Consider the following 22,704-nt stretch of genomic DNA (forward strand, 5'->3'; position numbering starts at 1 on the left):
CCTTGTTTTAGTTGGACTTTGTGTCTATTTATTTTTGTTTTTATTTTTAGTACCTAACACAGAGCCTGGTGCTCTGATATATGGAGGGTTTTATTTTGTTCTGTTTTATTAAAAATAAGTACTGACATTGGTATTTTGATCCAAGTTGTTAAAAAATTCAGAACAGAAGAAATTAATTTTTAGTAAAAGTCTACTGGATGTCATGTATTGGGCTATAAAAACATTAATTTTCAGACTTAGTTATAGTCTTAAGGGAAATCTTACAAAAACTAACGTATTATAATTAAAAGCAGAGTTAACCTGACTGAAGCTGGTATAAGGAATTTGGAACTCTGTTGGTTAGTCAACACTCCCCTCCTTGGCCAATTTCCTCTTTGACTCCTGAGTTACCATCCATAAGTCTTGAGCTCCAAGAGTTCAATTTGAAACACATGGAATCATTTCTTTAAATGTTTTCTGGGATCGAGCCCATGTAATGGCTGTTATCCATCCATCACGTACACTAGAAAACTGAGACTTAGACAATTTAAATAATTTGATGTTCCTGATAGGAATGCACTTATCAGCTTGCAGCTGACGATAAATTATTTTAACAAGTTTAAATATCCTTAAGAACATTTGATCTTTTGAAATAATGATGTTTCAAACAACATGCTTTAAATTTTCCAGATTTTGTAAACAGTTATTTTCTGACTGATGATAAGTGAACTAACATTGTCCTGGACTTTTTAAAATTTTTACCGAAATTGAAAGTAAACTGAAACATCAGAAAGTGAAACAAAGATACATAATTGAAGAGTTTGCCTCCCAAAATGGGCGATTCTTATCTCTCTCCCTTAAAAGAGTGTGTACGTGTATGTGCACGTGTGCATGCACACATTCAGCTTAATTAAATTTTGAAATATTTCTGAAATAGTTTTCTTTTTGAAAGTTTTAACCATGAGCAAAACTTTATTCAGAAAATAATATATTTGAATAAAGGAGTGAACATTAACATTTCTGATGGCCTTCAAAATTAATATCTGATTGTAAAACATGAAATTTTAACTACACACACTATTAGGAATTAAAATATTATGGTTCACCTTTAAATATTTGTTTGATTCTTCAGTTGTAGGACCTTCCATTGGAAAGCAAACCATAAACAATGATAACTAAATGCATAATTTTGGAATTTTTATAACTAAAGTCTTTCATTTTATAACTAATTTAAGTCTTCCAAATGACTGAAGCTTACATATATATGTGTGTGTGTGCGTATGTGTATGTGTATATATATATATGTGTGTGTGTGTGTGTGTGTGTGTGTGTGTGTGTGTATATACATATATATATTCAAATTTGTAATGCCAAGACATGTTTTCTATGTGTAGTTCATATGTAGATGTCTGTAGAGTTATAAGTTGCAGTAAAGAAAAACTTCAGGAGTTCAAAATTACTAAATTCAGTTTTATAAATCTGTGAAAATATATGAATATATGATTATATCGGAATCATATCAGAAAATTGAGGAGAATGATTAATTGTATATGATAGGAAGGGAGAAAAGTATGATCAGGGAGAGATCAGGATAGTAGGTAGAGTGCTCTTATTCTTTATATACTACACATGTACTTCATACACGTTCCTTGAATGTAGGCAGTATTAAAACTTAAAGATAACTTTTATATTTTAATTAGAATACTCTCAACAACCTGGTTCCATTAATTTTTTTTTATTGATGCTTTATTGTTTGTTGTATGTGCTCTGAAACAGGCTTACGTTTTATATGATTAGGATCCAAATGCCAACTTACAAATGGCCTGAAACATACAGTCCACAAAAGTATTTTACTGAGAGTATGTAGAGTAGGTTACAAAATTGCAATTTCAAGAAAAAGAGTTGAAGGTGATTATGTAGGATGTATTCACAATTTGTAATGCTTGAGTTTACTTGAAGACATGTTTTCTATGTTATAGTTCTCCCATGGAAATTTGGTTATTAACGTATTGATAAATCACATGTTTCTTTTGCTAATTTAGTTATTTTTGCTTAGTTTTTCTTCTTTGCACAGATTCACCCATAGCAAAAACTGGAAGAAAGGCTTTTTAGACTGGCAGATAAGGGGGAGGATTCTGACATGTTTTAGAATAAAGCATAGTTCCCTTGCCCTGTACTTTACATTTATTAGAATTGATTTCTGTCTGCCTTTACCATGCTGCAATAAAGAACTTGAGTCTGAATCTCACAAATGTGACTCTATCATTTATACATATAGAATTAAAAGATTCTATAACTTACATAGTGATAACGTAAATAAAGACAAATTTTAAAGCCCCAAATAAATTACGTGTGATCTGTAATTTGGAATTATCTGTGGGGCTATTTTCCAGGATTTGCGTAATGATAGCTAAGTTTATATATCAGTATGTTTAACAACTTTGACCTTTTATTGAGCATCTGGGTTTTTTTGCATGGTACTTACTATGTCACAACCTATAAATAGAAAAGAAATAAAAAATATACTCCCTAAACTCAAGGAATTTATATTCTATTTATATTGCCCAGCTTTGGAATCAAAATTCAAATACCTCTTCACCTTGTCTACTATGTCCTTTAATCCCCAGAGTTACTTTAGTTTCTTAGTGTACTCACCTAATCTTCTAAAGCTATCTTAACTTCAGAGTTAAGGAAAAACACTCTTTTATTGTGTCATATTTACAGGTGTTAGTGATAGAACAGAAAAATGAAGATGGAACTTGGCCCAGGGGTCCTTCTGCTCCTAAGTAAGTGCTCCCACTTTTTATGGCTGATTGCATGATCTTAAAGCCTTTGATTTCAGATAACAAAATCCAGAATGATAGAAGATACCTAATTGTACATTGCAAGTATATATACCTACTTTTATTTAAATATTTTATTCCCATTATAGGCGTTTTCTAAGTTTGCATTTAAATTAATATGCTATAATTAAAAAGCCTTCCATTTTGGATCTCTTTTAGAATAAGGTACAATATACATATGTTATAAATATTGTTACATTGTCTAATACATCAAATCACTATTAAACATTTTGTTTACTATTTTTCAAGCTTTTTGTGATTTCTTTTAAAAGTATCTGTTAAAGAACACTATCAAAATGAGTCTGACATAAAGTTAATATTTGTATTTAAATGTTTTAGAATATAAAAGCACAAGTAGAGATAGAGGAGTATAAGAATTGCTTTTGATGGTAAATGAAGGAAGGATGAAAGAATTAGAAATCGTTTTAACATTTGTTTGAACATGGTAAGAACCCTTAATTTGAGATCTACCCTCTTAACAAATTTTTTAAGTGCACAGTACAGTATTGTTAACTGTAGGCACATTGTTGTGTAGTAAATCTCTAGAATTTCTTAATCTTGTATAACTGAAACTTTATTTCTATTGCACAGTAATTTCCCATTTCTCCCTTCCCCCCAGCCCCTGGCAACCATCCTTGTACTCTCTGTTTCTATGAGTATTTGACCAAGTTTAGATATCGCATGTAAGTGGAATCATGCAGTTTTTGTCTTTCTGGGATTGGCTTATTTTACCTAACAGAATGTCCCCAGGTTCATCCAAGTTATCATATATGGCAGGATTTCCTTACTTAACACAGTCTTACTTCCTTAAAAAAGTCTGGATAATATTTCATTGCAGTATGTGCCACATTTTCTTTATCCATTCATCCATCTATAGACATTCAGGTTGTTTTCCTATCTTAGGAATTGTACTGCAGCGAACAGGGGAATGGAGATATCTCTTTGAGATGATTTCGTTTCTTTTGGATATATACCCAGAAGTGAGATTTCTGGATCAGATTGTACTTCTATTTTTAATTTTTTGAGGAACCTTTGTACTGTTTTCCATTGCAGCTGTATCATTATAGGTTTCTGCCAACACTGTACCAGTGTTTCAATTTCTGTACATCCTATGAGCACTTGTTATCATTTGTTCTTTTGATAGTAACCATCCTAATAGGTATGAGGTAATATCTCATTGTGGTTTTGATTTGCATTTCCCCAACAATTAATGATGTTGCGCATCTGTACTTATTGACTATTTGTATGCCTTCTTTTTGAGAAATGTTTATGCAAGTCCTAGGCCCACTTTTTAATCTGGTTATTTGTTTTTTTGCCATGGAATTGTAGGAATTCCTTGTATATCTTGGATATTATCCCCTTATCAAATATGTGGTTTAAAGATTTAAAACTAAGACGTGAATCTATAAAACTCCAAGAAGATAATTTAGGGGGAAAGCATCATGACATCTGTCCAGGCAGTGATTTCTTGAATATGACAGCAAATCATAAGCAACAAACGCAATAATAGAGAAATGGGACTACATCAAACTAAAAAGTTTATGCACAGTAAGGGAAACAATAAACAGAGTGAAAACACAACAAACCGATTGGGAGAAAATATTTGTAAAGGTTTTAGAATGATCAGTTTTATACTACATTATCGAAAACACTTAGTGCCAGTTGTATTTCAATTTTAGACTTTTCAAACCTTTGAAAATAATATGGTGCCTATTATTTTAGTATATCTGTAGAATCCAAGGGGACTTTCTTAACCAAACACATTAATCTTAGCAAATATTCACACTAAGTAGGATAAAGGACTATAAATAGTTTAATATCAGTTTAGGTTAGGTTTCCCTCAAGTGAATTGTGAAATATTTTAAACATTTTCAGAGCTTTTGAAATTTCAGAATTTTCATAAGGGATTATAAACCTATAGTTTGAAATACTTAAAATAATGATTCTTAAGTAAATTAAAAATAATTTATTAAATGTTAACCTCGCAAATAAAAGAGAAAAATGATCTGGTACCTAATTTTTATCTTTAAAACTAAAATGCATCTTTAATGAGTGGCTCTCTGTCCTTTTTATCTTGTGAAGTTTTTTTATTTAAATTTTTTATGAGACCACTTAAGTATATTAATTAGATTTTATTATTACTCCCACTTAGTAGGGTGTAATATAAGGGTAGAACTTAGAATAAGAAGATATTGAAAGCACATGGTAGATAATTGTAAATTTCTTGATTGATGAAGCTTAGAAGTTAGAAAGGTTTTCTTTGTGAATATTTACTTTTAGTCTTTAGATCAAGATAAATGTTCTTTTTTCTAGCTTATTGTTAGATTGTTATGTATTTGTTAACAGCTTTAAATAATTTTTGAAATTTCAAAGTTGCTTGTGCCTTAAGAAATACCATGAGTTCTAAGGATTTAGAGATCTTTTCTACTTAAAATTATTGATTTTCACGTGAAAGATAAAACTATATATTTTCTTTTCTTCCCTATTTGCTAGCACACAATACCATTTTCATTAAACAGCTGAAGTCCTATAAGAGAAAACACAATTTCTCGTATATAATACCTAACAACATAGACATAAAAAATGTTGGTGAATGAAAGTACTGTACTAGAAATGTGCTTAGTTAAGAGTTCCATTCTTCACTGAATCACCCAGTATTTTAATACAGAACCCAAATGTTAAAGCATGAAAACATTATACATATATATATAGTATATATACATGATATATATATATTATAGTGTCTATTACTGTATGTTATATAGTATCCATTATATACTATAGCCTATGATCTAGTATCCATTTACTATAAAATATGCCTAATACCATCTAACAGAATGTCCTAAATTGCCCAATGATAGTTCATTAGAATGCAAAAAAAAAAAAAAAAAATGTGTTTTTTGAAATTAGCATCAGTGTATGAAAAGACTCTCAGAAAACTAAGAATAAAAGGAAATTCTCCTAATTTAATAAAGTCTGTATACCCAAAGTCTGTAGCAAAAATTATATTGAGACATTTTGAACACAAACCAAGTAAGATTGAAAGTGAAAGAAAAAATTCACTATTTGCATATGATACAGTCATCTATGTAAAACCCAAAACCCATCAGCAGACTATTAGAATTGAGAAAATTCAGCAAGATTCTTTAAGATTAATTTGTAAAAATTAATGTGTTTTTTATACCCAGAGGTCAGCAATCTTTTTAATAAAGAACTAGATATTTTAGCTTGTGAGCCATATGGTCTCTGACTTAACTATAACTCTGCCAGTAGAGCTTGAAAGCAGCCATAGACATTATGTCAACAAACGGTTATGGCTGTATTCCAGTAAAACTTTATTTACAGAAAAATGTGGCAAACTGGAGTTAGCTTGTGAGCCATAGGTTCCTGACCCCTGCAAATATCATTAGTATATACTCCATAAGTAACCCAATCAGAAAATAGTATAACAAAAATTAACCTAATTAGGAATGCATAAAACCTTCATGGTAAATAACTAACCTATTAGAAGACAAAGGATTATCATGTACTGTGTGTTTTAATCTGATGATACCTGTTTCTTGAAATCTATTCTGTCACTGACTCCTGTTAAAAATTCTATCCTGAGTTTTGTTTTGTTTTGTTTTTTGAGAAACTTCACAAACTCATTCTAAAATTAACATATCCCAGTAAAGGTCCAGGATTAGCTAAGTCACTTTTGACAAAGAAGAGGAAGGAAGCTCTGAGCCTACTACATAGTGAGAATTACTACAAAGCCATAATAATGAAAATAGTATGATGCTAACAAAAGAAAGGCAAATACACTGGAATAAATTAATGAGCTCAAAAAAAAAACGCTCATGTAAATATGAGAACTTGGTAAGTGGCACCACTAGGCAATGAGAAACAGGTTGCTTAAAGCAGGTAGATGCTTAGATTTTATTAGGAAAACTAGCTGTTTGGAGAAAAACAGGATCACCAGCTTACACATTATTTATAAAGACCAACTCCAGAAGGAATACTCAAATATGAAATGTAAAACTTTAAAGCTAATAAGAAATTTCAGGAAATATCTATATTTTAAGAATCAGAGAACATAATGTGAAAATTAGTGGGTTTGATTACATCAAAATTAAGTATTTCTGTTAAAGGAACCATAAATGAAAGTAAAAAGTCAAGTGTCAGTTTTTTTAATATCTAAAACCTACATGAGAATAATACCTTAATGTACAAAGAACTTTTATAAATTAACAGAAACAAAGCAAAAATCTTTTAAAAAATAACTGAAAGATATGAATAGTTTAAAGAAGGGGAAGCTCCATTGCTGACAGGCAGATGAAGAGATATGCAAACTCACTTGTAATCAGAAAGCTTGATGCACGAGGTACAACCTAACAGCCACCAAAATGACAAAAATGTAAAAGATAGCTAATACAGAGTTTTGAAGGGTTGTAGGAGAAGTGTTATGAACCAGTGGTGGGAGTGTTCACTAGAACTGCCATTCTATAAACCAGTCGGTGTCACCGAAATCAGGAATTGTTTAATCCCTCTGACCCAGCACTCAGGGGAATTTTTATGCAGGTCCCTGAAGATACAAGCTGTGTAGCTGCATTGTTGCTGGTAGTGGGGATTTGGAGGCAGCCTAGCTAAAACGAGTGATGGTATGCTGTGGAATACCAGAGCGGCAGGTAGAAGTACACAATGACAAGATCTTTAAAACTGGGTAAGTTTTAAAATAAATATACAGTTGAGAGAAAAGAAAAAACAAAATGAGATTTTAATTAAGTACCATTTACATAAATTTAAAACAAAGCAGAACATATTACATAAAATTACAATATTTAAGAGCATAGAGAAAGCACCTAGTATAGAGGAAAATAGGAGTACAGATTAGGAAGAAAAAAGATGAAGGAATTATCACTTCTTTTATATGTATAAGTAAAGTGAGGATGCACATTGTTTTTTCTGGGCAAATGCCAGCTTTGAAAAGTAGAATTCTTTGTGTTCATTGAAGTCACATTATAAGCACATATAACTTAAACAAATTCAGCTCCAGCAGAGAGCCTATAATCTTTAGGCCCTCAAGAGAAATTTCAGCATATTAATGTGTAGAACATTCTATTGCCATTATATCTGGCAGGAGACAACTCCTAGTCCTCAAGATGGTGTGAAGATGCTAGTTCTAATAAACATCACTAACCTGGATTTTTCTGGTGTTCATATTGCTTACCACATAACCGGTTCCTACACAGAGCATCAAAAGTCGAGGGGAAAACATTAAAGTTGTAATAGGGTGATAGAAGGAAGAATCATCTGTTAAATTTGTTAAAATATGGTTTCCTAGGCCCCATCCTCAGAATTTCTGATTTGGTAGAGCTGGGTGGAGCTCCTGAATTTAACATTTCTAATTAGCTCACAGGTGATTCTAATGCTGTTTGTCTAAGGATCACACTTTGAGATATTCTGTAGGTAATGTTTCTTAATATTTACTGTGTGGGACACCATAGGTGGCAGCTTCCAAGGTCTTCACCCCAGATAAGCAGAAGATAAATCTTTATGGTGGGCCCAGGAATCTTCATTTAGGTGCTGTTTATGAACAAGAAAATACCATTATAGTAAGCATATGTTTGTTGAGAGAAAGCATGTTAGTATCTAATTGTCTGACTTTACTACACCACTGAAAACAGGAACTAAAGTGCTCTGAATGTCCTAAAATTGTCCTGAGCCCATTTTTATCATAATTGAGCCTGTATATCCTCAGCTGAAGCTAAATTTTTATGCTACTTGATTGAGAAGAAATGCTAAATATTAAGAAATGTTAAGGGTAAAATATAATTTTGTTTAAAATATGTAGTCCTGCAGTTATAAAAATGCATATACCCTAAAATAACCCAAAATCCGTGTTAGAAATCTAAACCTACCTAAAAAATACTCAAGAGTTTTCCATCTGGATTTTTCTGCTAGATACCAGCATGTGATTTGAAATTTTCAACTTCATATTTATGTTATATTTTAAAAACTAAGTGCTTAGTTTTTTCAGAACTTGCACTTCTCATCTAGTTTTGCTGATTTCTTACAACCTCTAAAAACACAATCTTTTCTAATAATACCTTAGAGAAGTTTTAACCCACAGTTTTCTGTTCTGTTAAATTTGACCATTTATTTTCTAAAGATGTTGACATCAGGTACATAGTGTAATTATTCAGGTGAAGATATATAGTTAGTTAAATCTTGTATTTCTAAAAAATTATTTTACAGTAGATAAATTGTAAAAGTATAGAAGTTCCTAAAAAGAAGAGAAACCTGACCAACAGATGATCCCTCACTTTCCAGTTTGTTTAAACATAATACTTTTTTCCTTAGCCATAGCTTCTGAAGTACAACTTTATTAAATTTTGAATTCATTCAAAAATTATGCAAGTTTTTTCTGTATGGTTTTATTTAGGTATAGTTATTTCAAAGAATGGTTTTGAGATTATTAATATTATAGAAATGAAAAGATCCAAATTTTACAGTTTTACTGAAATAAAATTCTTGTGAGAGCAGCCCAAGAAACTGATTTAATTCAGGTATTTTCAGTAATTGCTCACAAATATTGATAAAAGGCATGTTGATTAAGTATCGGGTGAATAAAAGTTAAGTGTTATTGATGATTGTGAAAGCCAGTTTTCATGGGCTAAGAAAACATCCAGAGAAAGAATCCAAAATCAACTAGATAATTCATGAAAGGCCAAAAATACTCAAATGGAAAACTAAGTTAGTTCTCACTCATACATTGTCTTTCGGCCATCTGTTTTGTTCTAATTAACAAATTCCAAATTGGTGACCAAAACACTAAGTATAAACTTAATCTGGTGCCATATTAGTTTTTTTTTTTTACAGCACTCTGTCCCTGAGTGCTCTGCTTGGCGAAAGGGAGCATTTTATAAATAAAACTATTGCATACTACTTTTTGCCCAAGATAAATAATAAAAACACCTACGTGACTCTGCAGTATTGTTTTTGTTTTTGTACACTATCGGTTTCAAATCTGTATTCGTTTAAATACATTCAAAAAATGCATAATTCTTTAGAACTTTTTAGAGAATGATTAAGCCCAATTTGCTTAATAATAGAACATTAACTGTATAAATGGATTCAGAAATGGTGCATAGACCTATTTGACTGAATATTATTAAAATAAATATTAGGAAACTCTTACCACGTAAAGTATTGGTTTCATTTTAACAAATTGTACTGAGACTTTTTAAGTATTTGTACATGATAGGTTCTGCTTATTTGAAACAGATTTGGTTATTACAGTTCTGTTTGGGTACTAAACAAGCCATAGTTATTAGCATTCACAGAAAATGCACCCTCAAAGTTTCTATGAAAGTATACAAACTTGTTACCAATCTTAACCTTGTTCAAACACAAAGTAGGGGGTTGAATGATTTGAGTTTGTGGGAGTTGAGAGAATGGCTCATAAGCCAGCTTTCAATTCCTTGTCCATTCATTTATATTCACATATTTTAAATTAATAATGTGTCTTCTATTTAAAATGTAAGCTCTGAGCCAGAAATCTAGGGTAGTATTCCAAAATCTGCAGTTTGTTGTCAATTTTTAAGACGTTTTGAATTTTTGTAAGTTTTCTTGCATGCTTTATATCATTTTATTTTGTTCCTATTTTGTTCTCCTTCAGTAAGAGACATACAGTGACTTTTTCCAAGACTTTAAGTTGAGATAATGGAACAGCCAAACAAAACTGCCTAGTATGCAGTTAAAGATCAGGAACCAAAGCTTGGAGAGTAATAACTGCAGGTGCAGAGTTCTATTCCTGGAAGTGAGAAATATAAGCATATATGAATTATCTAATAAAAAATGTAAAGAACTAAATACTGAATTTTAAAGGAGGTCCTTAAGAAATATAAAACAAAAAGATCAAATAGAGTAATCCTGAACATTTAGGAAAACTGGGAACATACTATATCGAAGAGAACAAGGAGAAACACTTTCAGAAGGTAGCGAATGGTCAGCATTGCTAAGTGATGCAGAGACTGGGGAGAGGGATGGGGAACAAAAGAGATTTTCTGTGTATTTGACAAGTGGAAACAGTATGTTGGGAATAAGAAATAGATGATAGGGAAAGAGGAATTGAATAGTCAGAAAATGGAACAGCCTGTATAGATCAAATCACTCACCATGAAATGTACTGACAGAAGAAAGATAACTAAGAGGGTAAATGGGTTGGAAAGGCAGTGTTCCAAGAGAAACTGTATGTAAATCTTTTTGTTATTTGAATATATACATCTTTCTTAGGTATTTGTCACCTAAAGATAGGCATCATAATGATGTTAGAATGAAGTTCCTGTGTGCTGCTGGTTATCAATAAGCAGCTTTTTTCTGGTTATTTTAGATGTCCAAATTCTAAATTCTTTTTGGAAATGCTTGTGCCTACACATAAATACACTCCTCATAACTGTACTTTGAGGTTTCTCATTTTAATAAAACACCCATTAAGACCTTGAGTGTATATATACACTCCTTTGACATGCTGAAAATGCACATGGACTAAATAAATATTTCCTTCCTCTAAACACTGTACCAGCTTCCTGTTCTGGAAAAATAATATATAATCTAGTACCAATACCATGTCTCCCAAGTTTTGCCAAACAGCATGGTCACAGTCAAGTTTATGTTAACTAGTGTCCAGGTATTTATTTATTTAAATTTTTAAAAGTTTTATTTATTTATTTTTGAGAGAGAGACAGCATGAGTAAGGGAGGGGTAGATAGAGGGAGAGAATCCCCTCCATGCTGCCAGGGCAGAGCTTGGCATGAGGCTGGAACTCAGGAACCCTGAGATCATGACCTGAACAGAAATTAAGAGTCCATCGTTCACCCAACTGAGCTACCTGGGCGCCCCCTAGTGTCCAGTTATTTAAAAGCCATTAATTGAAGTTAGAAAATTTAGTGTATTTCATGCATAAATGAATATTAAGTTTACAGTTCTCGTATAGATGCTTAATATTCACAGGTACTCACATATAATTATTGGATATATTCTTTTTTGTTCCCTGGTTCCAAAAAAGATTTGAGCAATTTATGGTAACATGTATAAGTCAGTGTTAACTATATGAATAGATACAGAAATCACTCAAATGTAAACTAAACTTAGTCACAGTAAGGTGAAGCCAGAGGAGAAGTTAGCTGGTGGGAGCAAGTAAGGGCTTTTGAAGTTATCAAAATTGATCTGCAAATATATGGACTTGATTTGGGTCCCGATTCAAACTAACCAACTGGGGAGAAAAAAGGGAACATGAACTGACTGTTCAATTGGGACTGGCACTGGTATCGTATCTCTTGTGGGTTAGGGATCTATACTATAAATTTTTGTTTGTTTTAAGTTTGTATTTAAATTACAGTTATCATATAGTGTAATATTAGCTTCAGGAGTAGAATTTAGAGATTGATCACTTACATAGAACACCCAGTGCTCATCTCAACAAGTGCCCTCCTTGATATCCATCACTGCCCACCTCTCCTCCAGCAACCCTCAGTTTGTTCTCTATAGTTCTGTGTAGTTAAGAGTTTGTTTTATGGTTTGCCTCTCTTTTTTTCCCCTTATGTTCATCTGTTTTGTTTCTTAAATTCCACATGAGTGAAATCATATAGTATTTGTCTTTCTGTGACTTTCTTTGTTTCGCATAAAACACTCCAGCTCCATTCATGTTGTTAGAAATGGCACGCTTTCGTTCTTCTTTATTGCTGAGTAATATTCCATTATATATATACAGGTGAAATTATAAATGTCTGGAATTTGCTTTAAAATAGTCCAGCAAAAACATGGGGAAAGGAGGCTGAGAGGATACAGATAAAAGTGGCAGAATGTTAATTTTTGAAGCTAAGATCTGATACTGGGCACATGAGGACTTGCATATATTTGGAAGTTTCTATAATAAGTTGAAAAAAATGGGTTGCAGTTTTGGTACTGGGATTCATAATGACTAAAGGAAAGTAACTGTAATTTTATTTTTAAGTGGAATGTTTTATGTTGTAAGTACCATTGGTAGTCAAAATAAGGAACAAAAATAAAGTCATGAGAACCAATTTATACATAAATTCCCTTAAACTTTCTTCCATTTATCTTTAAATATCTAATACCCTGCCTGTCATAGGAGAGGCACACAGCAAATGCTTGTTGAATTGAATTAATCTGTATCTTGCAACAGTAAAAGTGTTTAATTTTTAGAGAGATTTAAACTTTTCTTTTTCTCCAAGAACTTATCTTTAGAAATGGGGAGGGGTGCCTGGGTGGCTCAGTTGGGTTAAGCAGCCGACTTCAGCTCAGGTCATGATCTCACGAATCATGAGTTTGAGCCCCGCGTCGGGCTCTCTGCTGACAGCTTGGAGCCTGGAGCCTGCTTCGGATTCTGTGTCTGCCTCTTTCTCTGCCCCTCCCCTGCTGATGCTCTATCCCTCAAAAATAAATAAACACTAAAAAAGAAATTAAAAGAAATGGGGAAAGTTTAAAATTGGTCTTGTTTTTCTTAATAAGATAATTTTTGTTTTACAATGTTAGATTTTACAACATGGGGTTCTTTTATGTCAGATTTGAAAATAACTATAAAATCTTTCATTGTTTTGCAATGTCAGCGTTCAAACTTAACATCTCCATATTTTGGTTGCTCAAAATGGTTTTTTAAATTACATGGTTTTCATGTAATTTAATTATTAAGTTAATTCATCAAGAATATTCAGGTAATTTATCAAGTTGTATTTTTCTGTTGAAGGAAGAAGTTCAACTTAGCCTTGAATTGCATGCTTTTAGTTGAAACTCCAGTTTGAAGTAGGGCAGTTCAGATACTATATTTGTCAGGCATGAAGTTTGAATTTCTGTCTTCATGAAATAATTTCAGTTAAATTGATGTTTTACTGTTTTCTGTCTTGTTTAAGACTTGGATCCCTATTTTATATTATACCTAGCCCAAATTAGCCAAAGTTAGTTTAACACTAGGTTACTGGCTTAGTATCTAATCTATGAGTGATATTCTAAGCGTTTTTTTTTTTTCCTCTCTGTTCTCCTTAAAAATCCAACTAGAGCAGGGTTGCTGAGGAACGGTGTAATTTCTAAATTACTTAAAAGAAATAGATCTCAAGAGCTCTGGTTATAATCCACAGACTGACTAGTCAACCCCTAAATTAACTCCACAAATGTTAGCTAGATTGGGCTATGTATAATTTATGTCAGAAGCTGGAATCAGAATAAATAAGTGATCTGTTAACATTTATCAGTAATGTCTATAATGGCATTTTAAAAGTCTTGATATACTTTAGCTTTACCTGTGGACCACATCTATCCTTCTCTTTCTTCTGATCATTATGCTTTTTAAGAGCAATCTCTCTACCAATGCTACTTATCCCAAATAGAGCATATCCCAATGCTTCCTAGACCTTGCTTTTTCTTTCACTATCTCCTCCCTTCTACATATGTATAAATGCCTACCATACTGCCACACATATAGTAGGCACTTAGTTAACAGTAATTCATTCTTATTTTTTTAATTTATTTGTTTAAATTCAATCTAGTTAGGGGTTCCTATGTGGCTCAGTCAGTTAAGCATCCAACTTCGGCTCAGGTCACCATCTCACAGTTGGGGAGTTCGAGATCCACATCAGGTTCTGTGCTGATAGCTAAGAGCCTGGAGCCTACTTCAAATTCTGTGTCTCCCTTTTTCTCTGCCCCTCCCCTACTCATACTCCCTCTCTCAAAAATAAACATTAAAACTTTTTTTTTTTAATTCAAGTTAACATACAGTGTAGTATTGGTTTTAGGAGTAGACGTGCTCATCCCCAACAAGTGCCTTTCTTAATGCCCATCACCTATTTAGCCCATCCCCCCACAAACACCCCTCTAGCAAACCTCAGTTCTCTGTATTTAAGAGTCTCTTATGGTTCACCTCCCTCTCTGTTTTTATCTTATACTCCCTTCCTTATAAGTTCGTCTGTTTTGTTTCTTAAAGTCCACATATGAGTGAAATCATATGATATTTCTTTCTCTCACTGACTCATTTCACTTAGCATAATAGACTATTGCCATCACATTGTTGCAAAAAACGATTTCATTCTTTTTGATCACCAAGTAATATTCCATTACACACACACACACACACACACACACACACACACACACACACACACATCTTCTTTATCCATTCGTCAGTCGATGGACATTTGGGCTCTTTCCATAATTTGGCTGTGGTTGAGAGTGCTGCTGTAAACATTAGGGCACATGTGCCCTTTCAAATCAGCATTTTTGTAACCTTTGGATAAATACCTAGTAGTGCAATTGCTGGGTTGTAGGGTAGCTCTATTTTTAATTTTTTAATTTTTTTTTTACGTTTATTTATTTTTGAGAGATAGAATGAGACAAAGTGAGAGTAGGGGTGGGGTAGAGAGAGAGGGAGACACAGAATGCGAAGTAGGCTCCAGGCTCTGAGCTGTCAGTATAGAGCCCAATGCAGAGCTCGAACCCACAAACCGTGAGATCATGACCTGAGCCGAAGTCGGATGCTTAACTGACTGAGCCACCCAGGCGCCTCTCTGTTTTTAATTTTTTGAGGACTCTCCATACTGTTTTCCAGAGTGGCTGCACCAGTTGCAGTCCATCAACAGTGCAAAAGGGTTCCCCTTTCTCTGAATCCTCACCAACATCTGTTGTTTCTTGAGTTGTTCATTTTAGCCATTCTGACAGGTATGAGGTGGTATCTCATTGTGGTTTTGATTTGTATTTCCCTGATGATGAGTGATGTTGAGCATCTTTTCATGTGTCTGTTAGCGATCTGGATGTCTTCTTTGGAAAAGTGTCTGTTCATGTCTTTTGCCCATTTCTGAACTGGAGTATTTGTTTTGGTGGTGTTGAGTTTGATAAGTTCTTTATGGATTTTATATATTAACCCTTTATCTTATGCGTCATTTGCAAATATCTTCCATTCTGTCAGTTGCTTTTTTTGTTGATTGTTTCCTTCGCTGTGCAGAAGTTTTTTTCTTGATGAAGTCCCAATAGTTCATTTTTGCTTTTATTTCCCTTGCCTCTGCAGACATGTATAGTAAGAAGTAACAGTAATTCATTCTTTTCTTTCTTTTCCAGTGTCATCTTCCCCCCAGCCTATAAATATAAATCTATCCTTTCTTTAAAAACAAAAATAAAAACAAAAACTGTAAACTTACTCCAAATACCATTCTTTATTTTTTTTTTCCTTTGTTGGTCAACTTTAAAAAACTAGTACTTACGGGATGCCTGGGTGGCTCAGTCGGTTAAGCATCCAACTTCAGCTCCAGTCACAATCTCATGGTCTGTGAGTTCGAGCCCCACATTGGGCTCTGTGCTGACAGCTCAGAGCCTGGAGCCTGCTTCTGATTCTGTGTCTTCCTCTTTCTCTCTGCCCCCCCCCCCCCCCCCCCCCGCTCATGCTGTCTCTCTCTCTTTCCTCTCAAAAATAAATAAACATTAAAAAAAAAATTTTTTTTTTTTTTAGTTTTTTTTTTTTTAACTTTTATTTATTTTTGAGACAGAGAGAGACAGAACATGAATGGGGGAGGGTCAGAGAGAGAGGGAGACACAGAATCAGAAGCAGGCTCCAGGCTCCGAGCTGTCAGCACAGAGCCCGATGCGGGGCTCGAACTCATGGACCGTGAGCTCATGACCTGAGCCGAAGTCGGACGCTTAACCGACTGAGCCACCCAGGCGCCCCTAAAAAAAAATTTTTAAAGGTAGTACTTAATTATTCCTTGCCACTCATTTAAGAGTATAACAAAGTTCTCATTTGACTTTTTCTCATTTGTTTCATCTTATTTGACCTTTCTGTAATACTTCTTTTTGTTAACTATCTCCTAAAGAAATTCTCTTAATTTGAGTCTATGATTCAAGAGTGTTTTCACTTTTTCTAACCAATTCTCTGGCTGGCTGGTGCTCTTCCTTTCCATGACTGCCATGTTTGCTTGTGTGGGTTGTGTACTGCACAGTTTTTGGTCATTTTCCACATTGTAATCTCTCTGTGAAAGGACCTCCTTGGAATTGTGCAATGTACAGCTTCATTGTCTATATGCAGCAGCTCTGCTCACAACTTCAATGCATTGATACTTCACAAATTTCCATCAGATGATCCCTCCTTTCGTACCATAATAGATTCTCAAAATCAGTGGATAGACTACGCTAATTCTGTCCCTCAGCTCAAACCCACACAAACATCCCATTCTGTATTTCTAGCCTAGAGCTCTCTTCTGAATTCCAGACTTTTTCTAAATGTGGTATAGGTTTTGCCATATAAGATTCACCTACAATCTTTTTTACCCCACCTTCCCCCATTCCCTCAACCTAATCTATATCCATGTCCTGTATTCCCTACTTCAGGTACCATCTCAGAGCCATCTTGAATTCCTCCTTCAACTTCAATCTTTTCACCTAATTAGTTAGCAGTCTTGCACATTCTACCTCCTAAATCAGATATTTTGATCTTAATACCCCTTTACATTCTTAAAAATTATTAAGGACCCAAAGAACTTCTTTTATATGGGTTAGAAATAAAAAATAAATTTTTAAATATTTATTTAAAAATAATACTAAACTATTGTATCTTTACATAAGTAATATTTTTATGAAAAATAACTTTCAAAACAAAAAAATTGTACTGAGAAGAGTGGAATTGTTTTACATTTTTGCAAATTTATTTAATATCTGAATAGAGGACAGCTAAATTCTATGTGCTTCTGCATTCAGTTTATTGTGATACATTGTTTGGGTTGAAGTACATAGAGAATACTGAGCCTCACACAGATAGGTAGAACAGAGAGAAATATTTCAAATAATTGCTACCACATCTGAACTCAACCAGTGGTAGTTTAATGATCAAAGTTTAATCGGAATGTGGAATCTGAAACTGAAATCTTATCAGTGAACTTTTTATACTGTTATTTTAAAAATCTATCATGTGTAGGGGCGCCTGGGTGGCTCAGTCAGTTAAGCATCTGAGGCTCAGGTGATGATGTCACAATTCATGAGATCAAGCCCTACATTTGACTCTGTGCTGACATTGTGGAGCCTGTTTAGGATTCTCTCTCTCTCTCTCTCTCTCTCTCTCTCTCTCTCTCTCTCTCTCTCTCTCCCCCTCTCCCCCTCTCTCCCCCTCTCCCCCTCTCCCCCTCTCCCCCTCTCCCCCTCTCTCCCCCTCTCTCCCCCTCTCTCCCCCTCTCCCCCCATCCCTCCCCTGCTTATGATCTCTCTCTCTCCTCTCTCTCTAAAGAAATACATAAACTTAAGAAATATATATCATGTGTAACTTGATGTAGTTGGAAAATACTAATTGAGTTATGCAGACCGTCCAAATTAATGACATATTTCATTCTACAATATTTTTAAATCACATTTGTTAAAACGTTACCAATCTTACAAGTAGTGGGAAGCTGTCAAGCCTCATGGTGGCAAAGTCAAGTTTTACAAAATTCTGTTTTTTATATGATCACTTGAACGTTATCATTGGCAACAAATACTTTGTTTTCCTTGAAGTGATAGGCTCCTCCATTTATTTTTGAGAAGATGTTCTACCATATAGCCTTTTATGTGAAAGAATGTTGCTGTGAAAAGAGTTGCTAGTTCTGCTTGAAATTCAAATAATTATGCAAGTCTTTTTCTTCATGACAACCATGTTACTTCAGTATAGAACCTTTGTGCTTTCTGCAGACTTTCCAGTTGGTCGCATAATAGTAAAAAGAAGTGTATTTAAGGGTCAAGATTTAATAAAATCAGTATTTTCTATTTTTTCAACATGGATATTCTTAAGTGAAAATGACCATTTTCTACTGCAAGGGGCAGTGAAGAATACAATGACTCTATAATTTGGTGCTATTGCCTTAACTCATGCTAAGGTGTCAGCAGTTTCACCACCATTGTTTTTGCGCTATCATTGCAAATATCCACCCATGAAAAAGGTCAAATAACACTTAAATAGCACCTTGAAGTTATTATGAAAATAGTTTTGACTTCATAGATGTACACTCTGAAAGAATTGTGCGACCCTCTAAGGGTCCATTGAGAACCACTTCCTAAACATCCAAGACATGTTGCCCTTGCCCACTCAATAGTCTTAGCCCCATTCTTTATTAATTTTATTAATCACCTCTGGTTTCCTAAATGATCTCTCAGTCTTCTTTCTTTTTCTCATGAATTAGCTATCTAAAATACAAATCTGATTGTGTAGATACACATTCTTCCAAACTTTTAACATGCCCAGCATAATGAAATAAAATAAATTCCTTCATAGAATATAAAAGTCTTTTATTATCATGCCTACCTTATTAACTTCTGTTTCTGTCACTACCTGCTTCCTGTTCTTTAAGCCAAACTGAATTTATTGATACTTCCCTAAGCACATCATGGTTTCTACATTCCCATACATTTGCATGTGCTGTTCTTTCTACTGGAGGACTCTCACGTCCAGTTTCTACCTTTCCCTCCAACTCTGCACATCATTTTGAATCACTTCATTTTACTACCCACAAAATTTTATATTTTGTTATAATTTTGAAATTTGTGACAGGACTTGCACTATGTTATAGTTACTTTGCTTATGTGTCTTTTTCTCCCATTAGATTGTGAGCTATTTGAGGTCAAGAACTGTGTCTCTCCTTGTATTCCTAGTATTTACCAAGAGCAAGGCTTATAGTAGTCACTTAATAAATGTTTTGAGTGTTTCAGTGAATTTCATAGAAACTTCTAGTATTATCCTTGGATAGAGTTGCTAATGAATAATAAAAAAGGGGAGAGATGGGCAGAAAAAGGAAAAAAAAATATGTGCCTCAGCCACTTTATTGGACACAGTAATGAGTCTTTATTTTCAAAAATTTTATTGCAAGTAAAATTTAAGAGAACATTTCAGTTTATTTCTGTGTTTCTGAAAAATTGAAGTGAATTAAACTAAAATGCAGTAAATGGATCACATTTTGAAAAATTAACTTCCTTTAATTCATTATAACTCAATCTCTAATAAACTCGGGGGTTTTTTTACTTAGCTAATTTAGCATTCTTAACATGAAAGCAAAAATGCCAGGATACTTCTATATTTCTATTAATATTTAAAAACTAGTACCTTAAAATATTAAATAACATTTTAGATGTGTTCTCTCTTTTATATTAAAACTTGGCTGATTGTGTTTTATGTTTTTAACTTAAGCACGGTAAAATAATATCTTGTAAGATCTTCTGTCAGAAAGGCTTCTAAATAGAAGTCTCACTTAATGTAATCTACCTATATACAACCTGTATCAACAAAAAGAAGCACCTTTAAAATGACAAAAAAATCTTTACCAAGATTTCATAATATACAAAACCTCAAAAGATAAATGAAATTTTTGTGTGTAAGACATTTTTTTGCCCAAAATTTATTCTCCAAAATATGTTGCAAGTATATAGATTAGGTGAAATCCAAATCACCTAAAATTTATAGACTTCAAACAGATTCTGTAGATATACTTTCCTGCCCATTGACCATTTCATTGTTCATTAGCACCTAAGTAAAGGAAATAAAATAATTTTTTAAAACTACTCACTTTGGACCTCACTAATTTAGAATTTATGATGACTGAGATGCTGAACTGAAAGTTAGCTTTTTACAGCTCATAGACTAGATGTTACCTCATAAAATAAAATTATTAACAAAATTACAAGGGAAATTAAATCTTTAAGAAAGTAATCATTCCTATGTAATGGATTTGTGATTATAAGTTATGCCTTTAAAGCATATTGGTTGATTAAAAGCCATTAGTAATTGAGATTTCTCCAAAAAGATTCTGAATTAATGAGGTGTGTAATATATAGTCAGATGTATGTCCTTTCAGTTTTTGCAGAGATAACTTTGGCCAAAAATTACTTCTTGGGATTTAGTTTTGAATTCTTTTATGCTATTCTGTCCCTATTGCCTTAGATGTTAAAGAATTGTTAAATTCTCAGATATCTGTATCATTGTTGTGTATAATTAGAATGCCATGGTACCCACTGGGACACAAATTGGATTGCTTTTATGTGCTTCCTTTAAAAAACTGATATTTTAATTCTACTCATTTAATGAAATTATTGATTGTAAAATATTAAAAATGGTTACTTGAACTCAGAAATGGGTGTACTGAGTCAATAGATATATAGGAATAATAAATATCAAGTTGTATATTTAATTTGGTAAATTTCTTTTGAAAATAGTTCCCTTTTGTACCATTATTTTTTATATGAAAGAGTACATAGGAAATAGAAAAACAAAGGATATATAGTGATTTTGCTCATGAATCTGTTTTCCAGCATTCATTTACTACATACATTGTCATCTGTCTTTTCTTTATTTCATAATTAATTTCAAAATTCAGCATTTTTTATCTAATTTAACATTTTCATATTTTTAAAGGTCCCCAGGTGCATCCAATTTTTCAGCTTTACCAAAGATCTCTCCTTCATCTCTGTCAAATAATTATAACAACATCAACAACAGAAAGTAAGCACTGAATCTTAAAAACTCTTTGTTTAATCGATCGCCCTATTGTGGTTGCAAAAAATCTCTTGTATCTAAAATTTAGGATAAAGTCTTAATGCACTAAAATTGATTTTTTTTTTAAATTACGGATCACTTCTTCTAGGAGTAACTTTACAAGAAAGAAAGCACAGTTATAAACTTCTTTAATACATACACTATAGTAATTCACAAAAAGAGAAATAAAGTACTTTCATAATTTTACATTTTAAACGCTAATTATTGAAATTTATATAGAAGTCTGTTAGAACTCGATTTTTTAGGAAGTGTAAATTTCAGATGTCACTGACCTACAATATGTAGTATTTTTTAAAAGTGTGTATCAGTGATTCTCACCTGGAAAGCATACACAGATTTTCACGTTCATCAACAGGCAATCACTTTTTCTTTAAAAAGTTTAGAGAAACAATTCCTTTGCCCCATCATGAATAATATTCACAATCTTGGAATTTGTAAGAGTTGCGTGAAAGTGTGTGTTGTATGGCCATAAGAAAAAAGGTTAAAAATCACTTGGACTTCACTATAACATCTGACATGAGTGTATTACCTTGAAAACTGGCTTGGTTTCTGTTTTCTAGAAAACGATAAAAAGAAACCTTTTATTGTTTGTGATTCAGTCAAATTAGGGGAAAACCTTTAATCTAGACAATTTTATCCTTGTTTTATTTTTTGAATATATACATTACATTGTCGTTTATTTTTTAGGTTGACTGTATTTATGTAGTTAAATATTTGCATTGTTTGGCCAGTTCATAAAGGGCATCTGGTTTCCCAAAGAATTAATTTGAAAAGAATAGGCTATTTGTGAAATAATATTTAAAATAACATCATTAAATGAATTTATAGGTTAAATTCATTTGACCTTAAAATTCATATTTAAGGTGGGGAGAGGGCTTGACAAAAAGATTTTAATGTACATCTAGATTATAAATGTGTAAGAATACCCAGAGTAATTTTGGAAAGGAAAATGAGAAAGGATTAACCCTACTAAATAATGACAACCTGTTATAAAGATACAAGGTTTCAAGCAGCATAGTAGTGACCCAAGAATAACATCTACAAATCAATGAAATAGAAAAGACAGTCCAGAAACAGCCCTTTATACATAAAAGAATTTAATGTGATCAGAAAACATTGTAGACTAATGGGGAATGGGCAGATTATCCAGGAAATGTTGTTTGGAAAATTGGATCACGATTGAGAATTTCTTTGTAAAACTTTATATTAAATTGACTTAAATTGTTAAGCATATAAAAAATGAAAGGCAAATAAATGGCAAAAATACTTGCTACAAATAGCAGAGGATAAATATTCTTAACATATCAAAGCTGTAAAGATCAGTGAGAAATTTTC

The 22,704-nt window shown here is 32.9% G+C and overlaps 1 protein-coding gene across 7 annotated transcripts in view; it reads left to right on the forward strand.

Annotated features, from left to right (window-relative positions):
* Positions 1 to 22,704, forward strand: part of USP15 (ubiquitin specific peptidase 15) — a 118,536-nt gene that overhangs the window by 47,858 nt on the left and 47,974 nt on the right. For 6 of the 7 annotated variants that reach the window (XR_006220026.1, XR_006220023.1, XR_006220025.1 and 3 more), the window contains exons 6-7: positions 2,704 to 2,765; positions 21,229 to 21,315. Coding sequence is in view for 3 of the 7 variants with exons in the window: in XM_007075008.3 (XP_007075070.1) it covers positions 2,704 to 2,765; positions 21,229 to 21,315 (149 nt within the window). In the remaining 4 variants the exon portion in view is untranslated. The remainder of the gene's footprint in view (positions 1 to 2,703; positions 2,766 to 21,228; positions 21,316 to 22,704) is intronic. The other variant, XM_007075009.3, reaches the window with a different exon arrangement.

The sequence above is a fragment of the Panthera tigris genome, chromosome B4 (genome assembly GCF_018350195.1).
Source record: "Panthera tigris isolate Pti1 chromosome B4, P.tigris_Pti1_mat1.1, whole genome shotgun sequence".
In the NCBI taxonomy this organism is placed as follows: Eukaryota; Metazoa; Chordata; class Mammalia; order Carnivora; family Felidae; genus Panthera; species Panthera tigris.